The sequence below is a fragment of the Lethenteron reissneri genome, chromosome 72 (assembly GCF_015708825.2).
Source record: "Lethenteron reissneri isolate LAM-NWPU_2019-01 chromosome 72, ASM1570882v1, whole genome shotgun sequence".
Taxonomy (NCBI): Eukaryota; Metazoa; Chordata; class Hyperoartia; order Petromyzontiformes; family Petromyzontidae; genus Lethenteron; species Lethenteron reissneri.
In genome coordinates this window covers 1,248,438-1,269,284 of record NC_083850.1, presented here as the reverse complement: position 1 = coordinate 1,269,284, position 20,847 = coordinate 1,248,438, and the positions used below count along the sequence as shown (strand labels likewise).

Here is a 20,847-nt window from a genome sequence, read left to right as displayed (position 1 = left end):
GCATGATGGTTATCACTTTGATATATATCAAAACGGAGGGCAAAGCGCTAAAAAGGTGTCATGTATGCAATTCTACTGCTACATGCTCATGATTCGCGACGGTACTAAGAACCTATTGCTGTACTATCGTGAATTGTTCCATCAATTCGTCGTCGACATGTACGCCAAAATTGAATCTGAACGATTGGACTTTATTCGTTACAACCAAACAAAATTGCGCAGTGAATCTTACTTCCATTTGTGTGACGCGATGAATCAGGCAGACGCGGATCCTACTCAAATTGGGAGACGTGTCGTCTTGCCTGCTACGTTCACTGGTAGCCCGAGACACATGCACAAATACACTCAAGATGCCATGGCGTATGTGCGCAAGTACGGCCGACCTGATCTTTTTGTTACGTTCACATGCAACCCCAAGTGGGAGGAAATACAACGTCATCTATTCCAAAACCAAAAACCTACACATCGTCACGATGTGATCGCTCGGGTCTTTCGTCTCAAGCTTAAAAAAATGATGGAAGTCATCTGGAAGGGAAAAATATTTGGTGACACCATTTGCCACATGTATTCGGTGGAATGGCAAAAACGTGGGTTACCCCATGCGCACATCTTGGTTTGGTTGGCTACAAAAATACGCCCCAATCAAGTGGATCTCATTATCACTGCTGAGATCCCAGATTCCAACATCGACCCTGCTTTTTACACAACTGTCACTACAAACTTGCTTCATGGTCCATGCGGAAGGGACAATCCTTCCTCACCGTGCATGCTAAATGGCGTTTGTTCGAAGCGCTACCCCAGGCAATTCATTGTCGAAACACAAACTGACAAAGAAGGGTATCCTTTATACAGAAGACGAGATTCCAACCATGGTGGTCATACATTCAAAAAGACTATCCGTGGGAAAGAATTTACGTACGACAACCGATATGTTGTGCCATATTCGCCGATTTTGTGCAAAATGTTCCATGCGCACATCAATGTCGAATTTTGTCAGTCTGTGAAGGCTATCAAATACATTTGCAAGTATGTCTACAAAGGCAGCGACCAAGCTGTGTTTGAGGTCACTGGAGGCACTGAAAATTTTGACGAGGTTCGACAGTTTCAACAGGGCCGCTACATAAGCAGCAACGAGGCTATATGGAGAATCTTCAGCTTTTCCATCCATGATCGGTTTCCTGCCGTTGTCCATCTTGATGTGCATCTAGAAAACGGTGAACGCGTGTATTTTACAGCCGGCAACGTCGACAAAGTCCTTCAAGTGCGTCGCAATACTACATTGACTGCATTCTTCAAACTTTGCGAAAGCGATGAGTTTGCGCGTACGCTACTGTACTCTGACATTCCGTCGTATTACACTTGGAAGAACTACACTTGGAACCGTCGTCTCAAGGGCCTACCAGTGGAAGGCTGGCCTGGCGTTTGCAAGGACCACGCATTGGGTCGCCTCTATACCGTTCATATGTCCCAAACGGAATGCTATTATCTCCGTTTGCTTTTGATTAACGTCAGAGGCCCAACATCCTTTGACTCCATTAAAACGGTCGATGGACAACTTTGTGATACGTTTAAACAAGCGTGCCAAGGTTTGCACCCTCTGGAAAGCGAACATCATTTGCACCAGGCCATGCAAGAAGCAGTAGACTGTCGAGGACCGTCAAAAATCCGCGATCTATTTGCTATTATTTTGACTACGTATACTCCAGCTAATGCGAGAGACCTGTGGGATGCTTACAAAGATCACATGGCTGAAGACATTCTATTTCGCTATCAAAATGAGTCCAACGACCAAGGACTTGAACTGTCCGATGCTATGACTAATGAGGCTTTGATCTTGATAGAGAACATCACTTTGTCTATGGCGGGCCGCCCGTTGGAACACTTTGGTCTGGATACACCTCGACGAGACCTTCCAGTGCCCCTTTGTGCTGAAATTGTTCGGGAGCAGAACTACGATACTATTGCTCTCTCACGTTTAGTGGACCACAATCTGCCTCTATTGCAGAATGTGCCTGCGCAACATACGGCATATGTATCATTGATAGAGAAGATCTACTCCGGACAAGGTTCCGTCACCTTCCTCGACGCACCTGCTGGCACTGGGAAGACGTTCCTCATCAACACCATATTAGCCTCTGTCCGGTGCAAAGGAGATATTGCGTTAGCAACAGCTTCTTCTGGCATTGCTGCTACTCTTATGGATGGGGGACGCACAGCTCATTCCACATTCAAGCTACCACTGAATTTGACACGTGAAGATGCCACTTGCAATATCTCCAACCAAAGTGGTACTGCCAAATTGTTACGTGCTTGCAAAGTCATTGTTTGGGATGAATGTACCATGGCACACAAAAGAGCTGTAGAACTCCTCGATGACACTTCACGCGATATCCGCGAACCCCGTCAAGTCATGGGAGGAGTCTGTGTCATTTTATCAGGGGACTTTCGTCAGACACTGCCTATCATTACCCGGGGAACCATGGCGGATGAGGTCCATGCGTGCTTGAAGAAAAGCCGCCTTTGGACCCAGGTCGATAAGCTAAAGTTGACTACTAACATGCGCCTATTGACCAGTGGGGATTTGTCGGCTCAACGTTTTGCCGACACATTACTCCACATTGGAAATGGGACTATGCAGCCAATCCATAACGATGACATTACACTCCCTATCGACTTTTGTCATATGTTGTCGTCTCCCAGCGACTTAAAAGACAAAGTCTATCCTGATATCGCCACCAAACCTATGGGAGATGATTTGTGCACTTGGCTATGTGCACGAGCTATACTGGCACCCCGGAACGATGATGTCAATGCAATCAATGCTCATATTTTGGGGTTGCTGCCACAGCCTGCTGTGACGTACAAGTCGTTCAACAAGACACTTGAAAATGACGATGCAGTACGCTTTCCCACTGAATTTCTTGACTCTCAAGAATTGCCAGGCATGCCTCAACACAAACTCACGCTGAAGGTTGGCGCACCTATACTTTTGTTGCGAAATCTCAATGCTCCAAAACTCTGCAATGGTACAAGACTTTGTGTCAAGTCTTTGTTTCCAAACTTAATTGAAGCAGTTGTGTTGACTGGCAGTCACAAAGGGGTTGAAGTGCTATTGCCACGGATCCCCATTATTGCCGAAGATGTCCCATTTCCCTTCAAGCGAACGCAATTCCCCATTCGTTTGGCTTATGCAACGACCATTAACAAATCTCAAGGTCAAACATTCCTAATTGCTGGGATCAATCTACAAACGCCTTGCTTTGCCCACGGCCAACTATACGTGGCCTGCTCTCGCGTCGGATCCGCCAAAAACTTATTTGTCTACGCACCTGGCGGTATCACGAAAAACATTGTGTACCCACAAGTTCTCATTGATTAGTTTCTAAACTTCCGTAATCAATTATCTTTAAACACTTCACTTAAACACACTCTTTACTTACCTTTTTCTAACACTCCGTAATAAATTATTCGATACACTTTAACATCTTTCTCTGTCCCCACTTATGTACCCGCCACAAGCGCAACGCGTGCACATGCAAACCACAAAATACAAAGCCTCCAACTCAGACAACACGTGAGGACCCGTGCAACGCCGGGTTTTACTGCGAATTGCCAAAGTTGTCAATATGTGTGTCTGTTCAACATGTTAACCGTATTTCCCGACATGCAACAAACAGCAAATTTCGCATGGGGCTACTTTGCAGACTGTACACCATGCAAACATTCTCAAAATACACTTTTTTTTTTTTTGCACACTCGTCAACTTGTCAAGACCATCAGAGAACACATACGGGCAAGAAGCCATTCCTGTGCTCTGTGTGTAGGAAGACATTTGCAAAGTCATCACATCTTCAAAGTCACCAGAGAACACACACGGGCGAGAAGCCATTCTTGTGCCCTGTGTGTGGGGAGGCATTTGCACACTCATCAAACATGAACAGGCATCAGAAGGTCCACAATGATATGAAACTGAAATCAAAAGCTGAAATTCAAGGTGCTGCAATTGGTCCTGAAGAAGTTTCCACATTCGATCCCATGCAGTTGGATCCCGAGAGGTGGCTGGATGTAATGGAGTGGCTCGGGGATCAAACCGAGAGCTCGGAGTGACTGAAAAAATATTATGTCAGGTGGTTATACCTATTAAGCCGTATCGAGTACTTTTTGGTTATAATTTTGACCATTTACAGTTTTTGACGTGCACAGTGGTGGTTTGTAATGTTATCGGATTACTTGCCGAAGTGGTGTGATGAGCACTGGTTGTGAGACTGTTCAATTGTAGTCGTTAAGTGTTCCTGTTGAGCTAAAGTTGGAATGCGTATGTAGGTACATCTTTACTCAACATTTTAAACGTTTTTTTTCAAGTATAAAGCTTTTTTATTGGTATTAATCAACTTTAGATAGCCGATTTCAGGATGTACATTGATGACGCGTTCGTTGGATATATGGCCTTGACTTCAACATAGACCCACAGTGAACAAATGTGGTGAACTAATAAGGAAATCATGGGGAATGATACTTTAACGCTTTGGTATTCCTGGAACGGAAATAGTTTGCATTGTACTGGAAATGTAATAAATATTCCCTTCGAGTTTTCACGTAAAAATGATTGCAGATGAATAAAAACGTATTTTTAACAAATGTTCTTAATTTTATAATGTTCCTAGCAAAAACATGTTAAGCGAGTTTCAGGTGGAGGATCTCCGTCACACAAGTGTGCCCTTAACCGGCAGCATCTTGGCTGACTACCCGATTAACACGTGTTCCTTGAGGGGAAAGGTCCCCGTAGTTAATCGTTCATCAACGTACCAGTCCCTAATCCCGAAGTATGTCGGGGATAAACTGTACTCTATAACATGTAAACTGTAATACTATAAACGACAACACTACACATTGAACGGTTATAAACTAGTGTTTTAATTTACAACCATATAAACGGAGGTAAGGTATTATAATATTATTAGAAGCATTAAAATCACAGTGTGGTCGTATAAGAATCGCTAATATGTATGTATAGTGTACGTGCAAGGATCGGATAAAAAGTATTACAATTACAACATGGTCATATTACAATCACGATTTTCACTGCTAGATGTCATCGAATAACAAAAGACGGAATATATTTATATAAATACACGCACAAACCCATTATAAACTCATGAGATTATGATTCGTTACAATTATTATAACACGTGACGAATTCTTTAACAAACTGCAACACTCAAGTGACAGAACTCAACACCTAGCACCTTCAACTATACACATCATACAGCCAACTCGTAAATGGGGCGGTATATGACAGCCTTCGCTGCTGTCGACGGGGCCAAGCAGCGAGTGTTTAACTCCATTGTTTCAGAATCCGTGTCATCACCCGGTCACAGCGCCTTACCCAAACTACATCTCCCCAACAAGGCAGCCTTCCCTATGCTGTGTATTTTAGCAATATATTTACGGACGCACTTGAAGATAACAATTCGTCTAGAAAAGGCAGGCGACTTGTTCTACCAACATGATTTCAATTTATATCCGAAAGAAGTATGAGTTCATTCATGAGTAGTATTCACTAAGCACCGATGGCACTAACCTACACACAGTTATGATTAAGCAAAGTAAACATTAGTCGCTCATCCCAGCTCAGACATGATCATAGCAATTATTTCCAAATCCGTGTCGGGTCCCACGAGAACAGGGCACGTCCACAAACTCTCAAATTGTAAACTCACATTGCATACTCTAACATAATAAACTCTAACAATATAACCTTTAAACTATGAGCTATACATTGTAACGCTTTAAAATAACACTACAAACTAGTGTTATAGTAAACTATAATGTTGTGATCTCTCACAATATAAGCTATGAGCAATACATTATAACGCTATAAAATAACATAATAAACTAGTGTTACAGATTAGAACACCGTACATTGAAGTGTGATATTCGAATCTCATTCGAATTCTTAGCTTCACACAGTGGTCCTCTAAGAATCACACTATGCTCGTGAGTATGTAACATGTCTGTATCTATATATATAAAATCGTGCATGTCTGTCTGTCTGTGTGTGGATTTCGGACCATACGCACTTTCAATGGACGGCGGTTGCCCCTGGCAACGGCTAGCGACGCCTTCGCCGCTTTCATTGGACCTGGCAACGGCTAGCGACGCCTTCGCCAAGGGCTGCAGTTTCATTGGACGGCGGTTGCCCCTGCCAACGGCTAGCCACGCCTTCGCCACTTTCATAGGCTCCGTAAATAATTAAATAATAGCCATTACACAGTATTGTTCGAGCGCTGAGGGGGGGGGGGGGAAGGCACGCCACCCGTACCCTGCCTCTGCCGGCTGGACAATTTTGGCGAGGCCGCAGGCTCTGCACGCTACTAGGCCTCGACACCCACCACGCCACTCTGAGGTAAATTCATCAAAGTTTTTCCTACTCTTCACTCCACCCCCACCACAATGTGTGCAATTTATATTACTTTTAAACCCAACGCGCCAACAATCGATTACTTAAATGTTCACTGTACAAATAGTCATTAAGCTGGGTCAGCGTACTGCCAGTCTATCATGTAGACTGTAGCCTGCTTATTAAACTCGGTGAGCGTACTGCCATTCTATCATGTACACTCTAGCCTGCTTATGAAGCTGAGTGCGTGTACTGCCAGTATATAATGTGGACTGTAGCCTGGTTATTATAATCGATTCTTTATATGTTCTTTGTACAAATAGTCATTAAGCTGGTTGAGCGACCCCAGTTCCATTCCAACTCACGCCCACCACCGCTGACGATTATTTGAAACGGACCTGGGCCTCCCCTAGGTCGACTCAGCCTCAAACGCGTAACTGCTGTCGTGTGTGAACATCGTCACTGGGGAGACAAAGGCGGCCGGCCATCGTGGATCCAAGTCCCGGGCGAAGCCGGGTCATGTGTATGTGTGTATGTGTTTATGTGTATGTCTGCGTGTCTGTATGTATGTGTGTATGTACGTGTGTGCATGTGTTTGTGTGCATGTATGTGTGTGTGTATGTATGTGTGTGTATGTGTTTCTGTGTATGTATGCGTGTGTATGTATGTGTGTTATGTGTGTGTCTGTGTGTCTGCATGTATGTGTGTGTGTATTGTGTATGTGTTTGTGTGTATGTATGTGTGTGTTTGTGTGTATGTGTTTGTTTCTGTGTATGTATGTGTGTATGTATGTGTGTGTATGTGTTTGTGTGTATGTCTGTGTGTGTATGTATGTGGGTTTTTCTGTATGTGTTTATGTCTATGTCTGTGTGTCTGTATGTATGTGTGTATGTACGTGTGTGTATGTGTTTGTGTGTATGTATGTGTGTGTATGTATGTGTGTGTATGTGTTTCTGTGTATGTATGTGTGTGTATGTATGTGTGTTATGTGTGTCTCTGTGTGTCTGCATGTATGTCTGTGTGTATTGTGTATGTGTTTGTGTGTATGTATGTGTGTGTTTGTGTGTATGTGTATGTCTGTGTGTATGTATGTGTGTGTATGTGTTTGTGTGTATGTGTGTGTATGTATGTGTGTGTATGTGTTTGTATGTGTTTGTGTGTTTACGCTCGCATTACACAAATGTGTTGCAGTTTCTAAGGCGTTCCTCGCGCAGCATTGCCGCTTTATTATTTCAGTCGTTTACTGCCGTACGCACCCTGAAAGTCGTGTGTGTCTGCAGCAAGCGCGTGTATGTGTACCTATGGACGCGCGCGCGTGTGTTGTGTAGGGGGAACGGTAGTGTAGTGCTTAACGTGCTGTCTGTGTCTGTGTGTGTGTGTGTCTGTGTGTGTGTCTGTGTGTGTGTCTGTGTGTGGTGTGTGGGGAGCGGTAGTGTAGTGCTTAGCGTGCCGTCTGTGTGTCTGTGTGGGTGTGTGTCTGTCTGTGTCTGTCTGTGTGTGTCTGCGTGTGTCTGTGTGTGTGTCTGTGTGTGTGTCTGTGCGTGTGTGGTGTGTGAGGAGCGGTGGGTGTAGTGCTTAACGCTACGCTGCGCTACCAACCCGGCGAACCGAGTTCGATTCCCGCTCACGGCCACCACCGGTGACGATTATTTGAACCTCCCCTAGGTCGACTCAGCCTCAAACGAGTAACTGGTGTGGCGTATTAACATCGGCACTGGGGAGACAAAGGCGGCCGGGCGTGGTGGATCCAAGTCCCGGGCGAAGCCGGGTCATGTGTATGTGTGTATATGTTTATGTATGTCTGTGTGTCTGTATGCATGTGTGTATGTATGTGTGTGTATGTGTTTGTGTGTATGTATGTGTGTGTGTATGTATGTGGGTTTTTTTGTATGTGTTTATGTGTATGTCTGCGTATCTGTATGTATGTGTGTATGTACGTCTGTGGATGTGTTTGTGTGTATGTATGTGTGTGTCTATGTATTGTGTGTATGTGTTTCTGTGTATGTATCTGTGTGTATGTATGTGTGTTATGTGTCTGTCTGTGTGTCTGCATGTATGTGTGTGTGTATTGTCTATGTTTTTGTGTGTATGTATGTGTGTGTTTGTGTGTATGTGTATGTCTGTGTGTATGTGTGTGTATGTGTTTGTGTGTATGTGTGTGTATGTATGTGTGTGTATGTGTTTGTATGTGTTTGTGTGTTTACGCTCGCATTACACAAATGTGTTGCAGGTCTAAGGCGTTCCTCGCGCAGCATTGCCGCTTTCTTTTTTCAGTCGTTTACTGCCGTACGCCCCTGACAGTCGTGTGTGTCTGCAGCAAGCGCGTGTATGTGTACCTATGGACGCGCGCGCGTGTGTTGTGTAGGGGGAACGGTAGTGTAGTGGTTCGCGTGCTGTCTGTGTCTGTGTGTGTGTGTCTGTGTGTGTGTGTCTGTGTGTGTGCGTGTGTGTGCGTGTGTGGGGAGCGGTAGTGTAGTGGTTAGCGTGCTGTCTGTGTGTCTGTGTGTGTGTGTCTGTCTGTGTGTGTCTGCGTGTGTCTGTGTGTGTGTCTGTGTGTGTGTCTGTGCGTGTGTGGTGTGTGAGGAGCAGTGGGTGTAGTGGTTAACGCTACGCTGCGCTACAAACCCGGCGAACCGAGTTCCATTCCCGCTCACGGCCACCACCGGTGACGATTATTTGAACCTCCCCTAGGTCGACTCAGCCTCAAACGAGTAACTGGTGTGGCGTATTAACATCGCCACTGGGGAGACAAAGGCGGCCGTGCGTGAGTGGTGAGGGAGGGAGAGTAGTGAGGGAGGGAGAGTGGTGAGGGAGGGAGAGTGGTGAGGGAGGGACAGTGGTGAGGGAGGGAGAGTGGTGAGGGAGGGACTCAGCCGCAAAACGAGTAACTGGTGTGGCGTATTAACATCGCCACTGGGGAGACAAAGGCGGCCTGGCGTCGTGTATCCAAGACCCAGGCGAAGCCGGGTAGTACAGCTAGTGAATATATAAATTAATCGCACAAACCCAATATTAGCCCGTGAAATAATGAATCGTTAAAATTGTAATGACTCCGGACACAGACTGCAGAGGGTTCTTTTATTTAGCATTTAACCTCGTTACTCCCGCCTCTCCCATTCTCGGCGTGAACCTCCGTCCACACTTGATCCCGCCTTCCCTTCTCGAAATCTCTCTATCCTGTTGTCACCACTTGTCCCTTTAGTTGATGCACTGTCTTTGATATTGGGCGTGGAGCCTTCAAGTGCAACCTTGCGCATTTTTAACTGGTTCTCGACGCCAGTCCCACGCCCATGGTGGAATCTTGTGCATGTCGGGGCGTCAAGGGTTCGCACCACAGCCTTGAAGGATTAGGCAGGTCCCTGGCTTCTTTTGAAGAATTTGACCAGGCTCCAGGCACCGGTTCCTCGCACGTGGCGGATCCTTGAGGCACCCCGGGCCTCAAGCTATACATTATAACGCTATACAAAAACATTATTAACTAGTGTTATAGATTGTAGAATAGAACAACCTACATGGAAGTGTGATATTCTAATCGCATTCGAATTTTTCGAATCACTCCGTAATCCTCTTCGAATCACACTACAGTCGTACATGTATGTATGTAAAATGCCTGTTTGTAGTAAGTATATGTGCATGTAACATGTATGTAACATGTATGTATGTAATATTGGGTTTGTGCTATTTGATGCCATTGAGATTAACAGCAGTGGGCAGCTTGATCCTAATCCCACCAAAGTGTTATTCAAACAATTTTAATCCCATTCTGATCCTGCACCTTCCATTTCACATATGCCACCCTTGTTTGGCACGTCCATATTACATACATGTTACATGCATACATACTACATACAGACATATAACATTCATGCATATTACATAGATTTTACATGCATACATGTTGCATACAGACATATTACATTCATGCATATTACATACATACATGTTACATACTCACGAGCATAGTGTGATTCTTAGAGGACCACGGTGTGAAGCTAAGAATTCGAATGAGAGTCGAGTATCACACTTCAATGTACGGTGTTCTAATCTGTAACACTAGCTTATTATGTTATTTTATAGCGTTATAATGTATTGCTCATAGCTTATATTGTTAGAGTTCACAACATTATAGTTTACTATAACACTGGTTTGTAGTGTTATTTTAAAGCGTTACAATATATAGCTCATAGTTTAAAGGTTATATTGTTAGAGTTTATAATGTTAAGGTATACAATGTGAGTTTAAAATCTGAGAGTTTGTGAACGTGCCCTGTTCTCGTGGGACCCGACACGGATTTGGAAATGATTGCTATGATCATGTCTGAGCTGGGATGAGCGACTAATGTTTACTTTGATTAATCATAGCTGTGTGTAGGTTAGTTAATTGAAATCATGTTGGTAGAACAAGTCGACTGCCTTTGCTAGACGAATTGTTATCTTCAAGTGCGTCCGTAAATATATTGCTAAAATACACAGCATAGGGAAGGCTGCCTTGTTGGGGAGATGTAGTTTGGCTAAGGCGCTGTGACCGGGTAATGACACAGATTCTGAAACAATGGAGTTAAACACTCGCTGCTTGGCCCCGTCGACAGCAGCGAAGGCTGTCATATACCGCTCCATTTACGAGTTGGATGTATAATGTGTATAGTTAAAGGTGCTAGGTGTTGTCTTCTTCTAACAGATACTAACGTGCGTGTGTTGTCTGTTTTTAGGATTTGTCTATTGATGTTGTTCTTTTTATTGCGGCGTTTTTATGTTGAGTTCTGTCACTTGAGTGTTGCAGTTTGTTTAAGAATTCGTCACGTGAGCGTGGTGTTTTGCTTTTTGGAATTTCGCTTTGTTACAATTTGTGATTGTTATAAAATTGTAAAGATTCATAATCTCATGAGTTAAGAATGGGTTTGTGCGTGATTCTTATACGATCACACTGTGATTCTAATGCTTCTAATGATATTATAATACCTTACCTCCGTTTATATGGTTATAAATTAAAACACTAGTTTATAATCGTTTAATGTTTAGTGTTTTCGTTTATAGTATTACAGTTTACATGTTATAGAGTACAGTTTATCCCCGACATACTTCGGGATTAGTGACTGGTACGTTGATGAACGATTAACTACTGGGACCTTTCCCCTCAAGGAACACGTGTTAATCGGGTAGACAGCCAAGATGCTGCCGGTTAAGGGCACACTTGTGTGACGGAGATCATCCACCTGAAATTCTCTTAACATAGGAGCATTATAAAATAAAGACCGGACAAACATTTGTTAAAAATACGTTTTTATTCATCTGCAATCATTTTTACGTCAAAACTCGAAGGGAATATTTATTATGTCCTATGTTCACACATTTCCAGTACAATGCAAACCATTACCAAAGCGTTAAAGTGTCATTCCCCATGATTTCCTTATTAGTTCACCACATTTGTTCACTGTGCGTCTATGTTGTAGTCAAGGCCATATATCCAACGAACGCGTCATCAATGTACTTCCTGAAATCGGCTATCTAAAGTCGATTAATACCAATAAAAAAGCTATGTACTTGAAAAAACCGTTTAAAATGTTGAGTAAAGATGTACCTACATACGCATTCCAACTTTAGCTCAACAGGAACACATAACGACTACAATTGAACCCTCTCACAGCCAGTGCTCATCACACCACTTCGGCAAGTAATCCGATAACATTACAAACCACCACTGTGCACGTCAAAAACTGTAAATGGTCAAAATTATAACCAAAAAGTACTCGATACGGCTTAATAGGTATAACCACATGACATAATATTTTTTCAGTCACTCCGAGCTCTCTGGTTGACTCTCGAGCCACTCCATTACATCCAGCCATCTCTCGGGATCCAACTGCATGGGATCGAAGGTGGAAACTTCTTCAGGACTCATTGCAGCACCTTGAATTTCAGCTTTTGATTTCAGTTTCCTATCATTGTGGACCTTCTGATGCCTGTTCATGTTTGATGAGTGTGCAAATGCCTCCCCACACACAGGGCACAAGAATGGCTTCTCGCCCGTGTGTGTTCTCTGGTGACGCTGAAGATGTGATGAGTGTGTAAATGTCTTCCCACACACAGGGCACAGGAATGGCTTCTCGCCCGTGTGTGTTCTCTGATGAGTTTGAAGAGTTGTCGATTGTGCAAATGTCTTCCCGCACACAGGGCACAGGAATGGCTTCTCGCCCGTGTGCGTTCTCTGATGAGTTTGAAGAGTTGTCGATTGTGCAAATGTCTTCCCGCACACAGGGCACAGGAATGGCTTCTCGCCCGTGTGTGTTCTCTGGTGAGTTTGAAGATTTGATGCCTGTGCAAATGTCTTCCCACACACAGGGCACAGGAATGGCTTCTCGCCCGTGTGTGTTCTCTGATGACTCTGAAGATGTGATGAGTGTGCAAATGTTTTCCCACACACAGAGCACAGGAATGGCTTCTCACCCGTGTGTGTTCTCTGGTGTCTCTTAAGACTTGATGACCATGAAAATGCCTTCCCACACACAGAGCAATTGAATTGTTCCTTGCCCCCGTGTGCGTGGGGCTGTGGAGAGCGTCTCTGCTCCATGTGAGCGTAGTAACAGTAGCGGTGTTATCGAGTCAAAAGTACGCTATCGGCCGCAAGGATGTTTAGCGTCGAGTTTTGGATTTTGTTAACTGCTAAAACAAGAACGACACTCGCGTCTAACCGAGACGCAAAAAAATCCCGCTAATTTGACGACGAACACGTTTAAGAGTTTATCCGCGAAAATAGACACTTACTTGGAGATTCACGGTATATCGATGTCTGGAACCCGTCTGAAGATGTCGCCACGAACTCTCCCGACGCAAAGTCGCCTAACTGTCGACACAGCAATTGTGCTCGCCAGGCTGCGTTGTCTCGCGGTTGAAGGGCGATCAGCAGAGCGACGAGTCGAGCGTCCAACCTCATCAAGTTCCCTCTCGAAATGGCATTGAGCTCTGCTTCTGAGCCGCCTTATAACTCCCCCCCTAGGATCCAATTCTTTGTCTTTCAGGATATATGCATTCGATTGTTAATTTTGGAAGGTACAATCCGCATGTTTATTAACATACCGAAGGGTAATGTGCCCATTGTGCTTCATGCATGAATATGTAAGTGCATCTCAGTGTGTAATTGTGCGCTTATTTTGAATGAATGGAAAAACTTTGTCCTCGATTTAAAGTGAATGCAGAGAAATTAGCATGTAACTTTAGAAAAGGAAGAGAGCGGCCTTCTCGACGAGGGAGTGAAACCCAATAGGTAATATTCTTTAACAGCGTTACAATGGATAGGTTGTAGTTCATAGGTTATAATATTATGTTTCACTATGATAGAGCTTAACATGTGAGAGTCTACAATATCAGAGTTGATAAAATGCGACGATCAAGGGCGTCAATCGGGTGAGTTTGAACAGAGGCTTTAATCAAAGGCGTCATCCCATCACGGAACACCACCTCCCTGCGTTTATTACAGCAACAGAAGCAACTACAGCAGCAACAACAGCAGCAACATCACATTTCGAGGGCAACGCAGCTACTTCCGATTCTGCTGCCCAGCTGTTTGTAGTCGGGACCTTCTCTCGCAGGACCCCACACGTCTTTGGAAATGATTGCGATGATCATGTCTGAGCTGAGAATTAAGTCACTCAAGATTACTTTTTTAACCATAACTTTAGGTAGGTTAGTGTCATCGGGGCTCTGTGAATACTACTCATGAATGAAATCACACTCCTGTATGACCGACATTGTACTAATTTGGTTGATCGAGTAGAACAAGGCACATAACATGTCCAGACGAATTCTTATCAACAACAGTGTCCTTAAATATGATGCTAAAATAAATGTTAACACTGGATTAAACGTGCACCTCTTAACCCCTCCCTCACATTTACGACTAACAATTTGCATTTGCACATAACATACATTCAAGTACAGTAATTTTCTAAAACGACCAAATTGTCATTCTAAAATTTGAATGCCATTCTTACCCTCGACCCCCACAGTTCACATATCCGACCGTCGGTTCGATTGAACGGACAATTAACAAACATGTGTAGAGTTCCATTATAATACTTCTAATGAAATTAAAATACCGTACCTCCGTTTATGGTGGTATAAATTATAAAACCAGTTGGTAGCTTTTTTTGTCGTTTAATGTTTAGTGTTATTGTTTATAGTGTTACCAATTTACGTGTTTTTAAGTACAGGTGATTCCCGGTATACTTCGGTATTCTGGACCTGAACGTTGCACCGTCTCTCTGGGGAACCGTGTGGTGTGTGTAGCGAGTATCACGGGGTGGGCGGTTAGTGTGGTGATAGTGGTCACGGTCGGCACCGATGCACGCCCACCGCCACCACCCCTACTGGGCGGTGGACCTGCCACCACAAAGCAGCACGCGGCGGAGGAGTGAGGCGATCGCTGTCGCCACGCGAGCGAGGCCCCTTCGCTTCTTCTTCTTTTCGTGCATCTCCACCTGCACCTCTTCCGTTTTCTCCTCCGTCTCATCCTCCTCCATCTCCTCTTCTTCATCCTCCACCACCATCTCCTCTACCTCCTCCTCTTCCTGCTCCACCTCCATCTTGTCCATCTTCTTCTCCTCCGCTAGCAACACCTCTTCCTCATCCATCTCCTCCTCACCTTCCGGCACCACCATCTCCACCACCGTCTTCTCTTCCTCCTCCACCACCATTGTTTCCCCTTTGCCCGTCGTCTCCATGTCCTCCACCACGACCATCTGTTCATCCTTTGTTGTTTCCTTGTCCTCCATCTCCGTATTGTCTTTCTCCTCTCCCTCCGTGTTCTCCTCCATTGTCACCATCACAATCTCGTCCTCCTTTGCCTTCTCTTCCTCCGATTTCTCCTCCTCCTCTGTCTCTACCTCATCCTCCATCATCTCCTCCTTCACCTCTTGCTTCGTCTCCTTCTCCACAACCTCTGTCTTCACTTCAAAGGCCTGGACGAGTGAGGAGGAGGGCTGAGCTGGCTCAGATCTGTGAAGAGACAACACGACACCGTTCTAGATTTGAAGCTTTCGTGACTGCAATGATTCATATTCTTAGGTTTTTTCGGTAAAGTCACGTAGGTAAAAAACATTAAAAAGTAAAATAAAAAATAAAATAAAAATCACGACGTTTCGGAGGCAACACAAGCTTCCGTCTTAAGGTGGAACCGTCACAGCCACGACAGCTGTATCAGGTAAATGAGAGATTGCAGAAGCTACCACTCCGTTTATATAATGGTTGGAGAAGGTGGTGGGGCAAGGGCCACATACTTTTATTAATATGGTAAGGTGAGGCTTAAGACTAAGAATAGACTGCATAACAAAGACTGAGCCTTTGTTATAGAGAGGTGCGGTTTGTGACTCAACCTGTAACAGGGAGACCACCACTAGACATGGTAAAACTGTGATGGTTGTCTGTCAAACACGACACCGTTCCACCTTGCTGCTACGGCAGACATCGCCATCTCCCCATCGTCCGTGGGTGGAATGTGTGGCGGATTAATTCGAGCTGAATAGAAACAGCAATAACGACATTGCTAGTGAGTGTGCTTAGTATTGGTGCTGTCATTCTCATGGCGCCAGGCTATCCTTGGGATAGGTGCAGCTGTGTCTCACACAGACTGCTGTAGTTTCACAGTAGTGGGTGGCGTTGCTGTGCAAATTTAGCTGAATAATTTGGTTCTTTCGGTAAGTCACGTAGGTATAAAATAAAATAAATTAAATCACAACGTTTAGATTGTAACACAAGCAATCATCATAAGGTGGGAAAACCACAGCAATACATTTTCTTGCAATAAAGACATGGCCATCGAAACGTCGTGATTTAATTAAATTTATTTTATTTCATACCTACGTGAATTTACCGATATAACCAAAGAGTATGGATCCCTGTAGTCACGAAAAAAATCTAGATTGAAACTTTCTATATGTATATTCTAATTGACCCCTTGCACATAATGTCCTAAGCATTTCAAATGGCATCGATAGAGATCCTGAACGTCCACTGTGACGGAATGGGTGTGTATCTGTGTGGTCAATGCAGCAGCAATAATAGCCAAGGCGGGAAGCAAGATCTGAACTGTAATGGTGAAGAATGAGTGCACGGCCATTTGGTCGCTTCAACACATCCACGATTTTAAAAAAGTATCCGTCAGTGATTCGTGGTCGAGAGAGCCACCTCCCTGGACGTCGAAGGCATCTCAGAGTGCATTGCATGCGATGAGCCTCTCGCATCTCTCATCTCATCGCGTTTTAAATTGGACACCCCTCTCAGTGGTAGCTGTCGCTGTGCATTACAAAGCGACTTGGCAACTGGCCTGGAAACAGGCGATAGACAGCGAAAATCTCACGGTGGATGGAGGGTTACATGGTGAAGATATGCCCACTTCGTTATGTGGTCTAACCCAGAAACCAGTTATGAAAAATACATCTGTCCACAGTATAGCGGAATGTACACGTGGGGTTTGCAGTGTCTGTGAATTTTGAGAGCGCGACAGGGCTTGAGCACCTGTGCATCACAGCGACATTGACCTGGGTTTGATTTCCACGTTTGGCCACATTTTCCGTGTGGATTATGCAGCCACCTGTTCTGTGAAGGTTCTGCAGCTTTCTCCCTGTTACTGAACCCACACAAGCAATGCAAATCGTTCAATTTGGATCGCAAACTGTAGCAACTTTCTTGCAAAATGCGAGCAAACTTGGCAGAATCCTCCTGAAAAAAAGTCTTGAGACCGAGTAAGGCTGATGCTGCGTGAGAAGCATGGTAATACATAACAAAAATAAACACACAGGGCGCACACGCAGAGTGCTTTACCGTGGCTCAATGACTCCGGAGTTTGCTTTATCTTCTTGGAAGCCCTCTTCTCCAAAGCTCGGAGCGATTGGGCCCCACACAGGATTGGAGGACGTGGTGGCGGTGGCGGCGGTGGCGATGTCAGTAGTAGTGGTGCTGCTGCTGGTGGTATCGGTCTGGAGCCATTGTCGCTCGATCTTGGCGAGGCGCTCCTCCTCCTCGAGGCGCTTTTGCTCCACAAGACGCTTCTCCTCCATCAAGTGCTCCTCCTCCTCTTGACGCTTCACCTCAACGAGGCGCTTCTCCTGCATGAGACGTTTCTCCTCGAGGAGCTTCACCTTGCGAAAGCGCCTCTCCTCAAGTCGCTTATTTTTTTTCTCAAGACGCTTCAGCTCTATGAGACGCTTCACCTCAAAGAGGCGATTCTCCTCCATGAGGCGCTTCTCTTCCTCGACTCGCTGCACCTCAATGAGGTGCTGCTCCTCGACAAGGCGCTTCTCTTCTTCCACCCGCTTCTCCTCCATGAGGCGCTTCTCTTCCTCGACCCGCTTCACATCTATGAGGCGCTTCTCCTCCTCCAGATGCTTCTCCTTGAGACGCTTCACCTCGCGAAGGCGCTTTTCCTCCATGAAGCGCGTTTCTTCAAGGAGGCGCTTTTCCATGACCCGTTTCACGTCGTTGAGGATATTATTTCGAAGGCACTTCTGCTCCGTTTGGTGCTTCACCTTGGCGAGGCGCTTCACCTCATTGGGGCGCTTCTCTTCCATTGTGCATTTCTCCTTCGCAAGGCGCTTGTCCTCCTGGAGACGCTTCACTCCGCTGACGTTCTTCACCTCCCCAATGCTCCTCTGTTCACGCGAAGATAAGCACATGATCATTCAGACATGCGCACTCAGGACAAAATCTATTCTCGCAGGCACACAAACATAGACGGGCACATAGACAAACAAAAATGCATACTGGCACATCTATGTACGGATGCAAACATGCACATTAACTCATGGCATGACGTGATTATGGAGAGATGGAGTGATGGTGTTGGGAGATGGTGTTGTGATACGGAGAGGTGAAATTGTGGAATGTTCTGGAGAGACGGTGCCTTGTGATGGTATTGGCGCATTATGAGGCTCTATGCTATTGTATTGATTCTCGAATTGAATCTTTCGTGACTGCAAGCATTCATACTCACGTATGCGACTTTACAGAAAAAACCTAAGAAAGAGTCACGTACGTGACTTTACCAAAAAAACTAAGAGTATATTGTATCGAGTTGGTGGTGATGTGAAGAGATTGTGTGGTGATGTGAGGTGTAGTGATGTTTTGGTGCAATGGTGTGGGAGTGTGGAGAGAATGTGGTGTTTGACTCCCATAGACCCCATACACACCTTTGGGGAACGATTTTCATAGCTTTGGCCTGGGAAAGGGTCCACTTCATCCATAATGTCCCCCCACGTGGTCGACTGGCGCCATGACTCCCTGGCTACGGAAAACAAAATTAATTCAAAGGACGAGTAATGTATTAGAGAACGAAGCACGTGGATATTCACACAACTAATTCTGAGATTCTTGTAATTACCTCTTAACACATAACATGACCTACTGTTGATAAACATTAGTCACATGGCAGTAAAACATTACAAGTCATATTTTTGTAAGCATGTTGAGATCATCAATTTCATAAAGTTGAGACCCCAATTTAACCCAATATGGCTGAAACGCAGCTCTAAATCCATGCTGTCTGCCACACTTGACCGTTTACCTCTTCCCATCACCACCAAGAAAAATAATTAATCAGGGAGCTGCCTCCTCTGCATAAAAGCCACGTGATGTAGGTAACTGTGACTTACCATCATAGTCCTCCAAGATGTCAGCCCACTTGCATTGTCTGTCCATGTTTTTGGGAAGGAGTAGTTTCTGTTTGATGTTGGAGGGCCTGGGGAGGTTGTAAAAACGCTCAGATTTAGCAACCTTTTGAAACACTCATCCTCTCAATTATTACATATTTGACCACTCGCTGTACCAATCAAATCACTTTCGTGCCGTTTGTTTTACAAGTCCACTCACTCGCTTGTTTGCCCACTCACGCGTGCGTCAGATCGCTCACTCATCCACCCACGCGAACATGTTTATTCCAACTGCCTATTGCATTAAACATAATCGCCAGACATAACCGTGATGTTTAACCTCTAATCCAGACAAGCATGTTGATGCACAGCCCATTTGTATTAATCTACTGCTTGATAAAGGCCCCCCTATGTCTTGTAGGTCATTGGGGTCAAATGACCATACTTAAATTATTTGTTATAACCCGAGAATGACGTCGTAGGTCACTTGATGTCAGAGGTACCGCCCATGTGGCTGTGACATCACAGATAAGAGACGTCTATGGCAGCAGCTTGGGTCTGAACTAAAAGGCAGACTCCTCCCCCGCGTTGGAAAACATTCAATACATGTAATGCAGTGCACAATTATGCAGGCAATCAGAACACAATCATTATAGACATGTTAATCATGTCATATGAGATTTAAACAGGTTAGTTATGAACGTTTTAAATGTTGACTTGCTTTGGGTCTAAACAATGACAGTAACAGCAACATATCAGAGCATGCAAAGTAACCTAACTAATAGTCCTAATTTGGTTGCAGATAATCCAAATTCCAACATATTCAAAAATAATGAAGCTTTAGTTTGTAGTCAAAACGTGCATTAAAAATTAACAACACACATCGTCAACAGGGACGCTCAAGATAATTGGTTTTTACCCTTCTATCTGGCAACAAAACTGACACCTTTTTACAAGGAGTCATGTTTGCATAGACCGCAATACCTGCAGTCATAATACAAACAAAAGAACATAACTCTAATAATGTGCACTGTCCTTGAAGTTGATTGGTCCACACCCGGGACAGCTTTCCTTAGAGCCTAGTCTCACATGGGTTGGACCTGATGACGCCAAAAGGCGCACTGTAAAAAGGTGTCAGATAGAAGGGTAAAAAACAATTATCATATTTTTACTGGCAAATGAGGTTCCCACAGGAACGCTCACCTCGTTGACGATTCACTCTGCAAAGGCTTCTTCTGCTGCTGCTCACTCGTGCGCATTCCTCTCGACTGCGGGTGGAGGCGTGGCTATGACGTAACAGAGGTGACGTCACTACAGCGAGGCTCCGCCCCCACGCGCTTGGCGGGCGCACCACGTGGTGCAGTGCGGGTGGTTGCGTCACCGGAAACAGCAGAGCCCTCGGTTCGACATTAAACATTTGCCCCCTCGCTTTGTGCTGTCTTTGATGTCGCCGTTACTGCGGCGAGGACTGAAGCGATGCCTGGCCATCAGGCCTGGCATATACCTAGGCCTCAGGCTTCATATTTGTTCGGAGTTATTTTTTGTTTAATTGGAATTATTAACTTGCATTTCATTAATTACATTTCAAGCGTATAAACACCATAACATTGGTTTATTTACTTTTAAATTCAGGTTTGTAGTATAGTTATTGATCTGTAGTTATATTTAAGTGAGTGAGGTGGTTGTACTAAGTGTGAATTTGAGTTCCATGTAAATTATTATTGTGTAAAGGATTTGTCTATGTGCACCTATCCTGGCAGTGGTAATTAGGGCTTTTTATAATTAAGTTGTTAATGAGATTGTTTATTTG

At 44.6% G+C, this 20,847-nt stretch overlaps 1 protein-coding gene across 1 annotated transcript; it reads left to right on the top strand.

The window, feature by feature from the left end:
* The first annotated feature begins 250 nt into the window (after window positions 1-250).
* On the top strand, window positions 251-1,530 carry LOC133361316 (uncharacterized). Its single transcript, XM_061580254.1, has 2 exons — window positions 251-1,093; window positions 1,513-1,530. The coding sequence occupies exons 1-2, from the start codon at window positions 251-253 to the stop codon at window positions 1,528-1,530; spliced, it is 861 nt and encodes a 286-aa protein (XP_061436238.1).
* The last annotated feature ends 19,317 nt before the right edge of the window (window positions 1,531-20,847 follow it).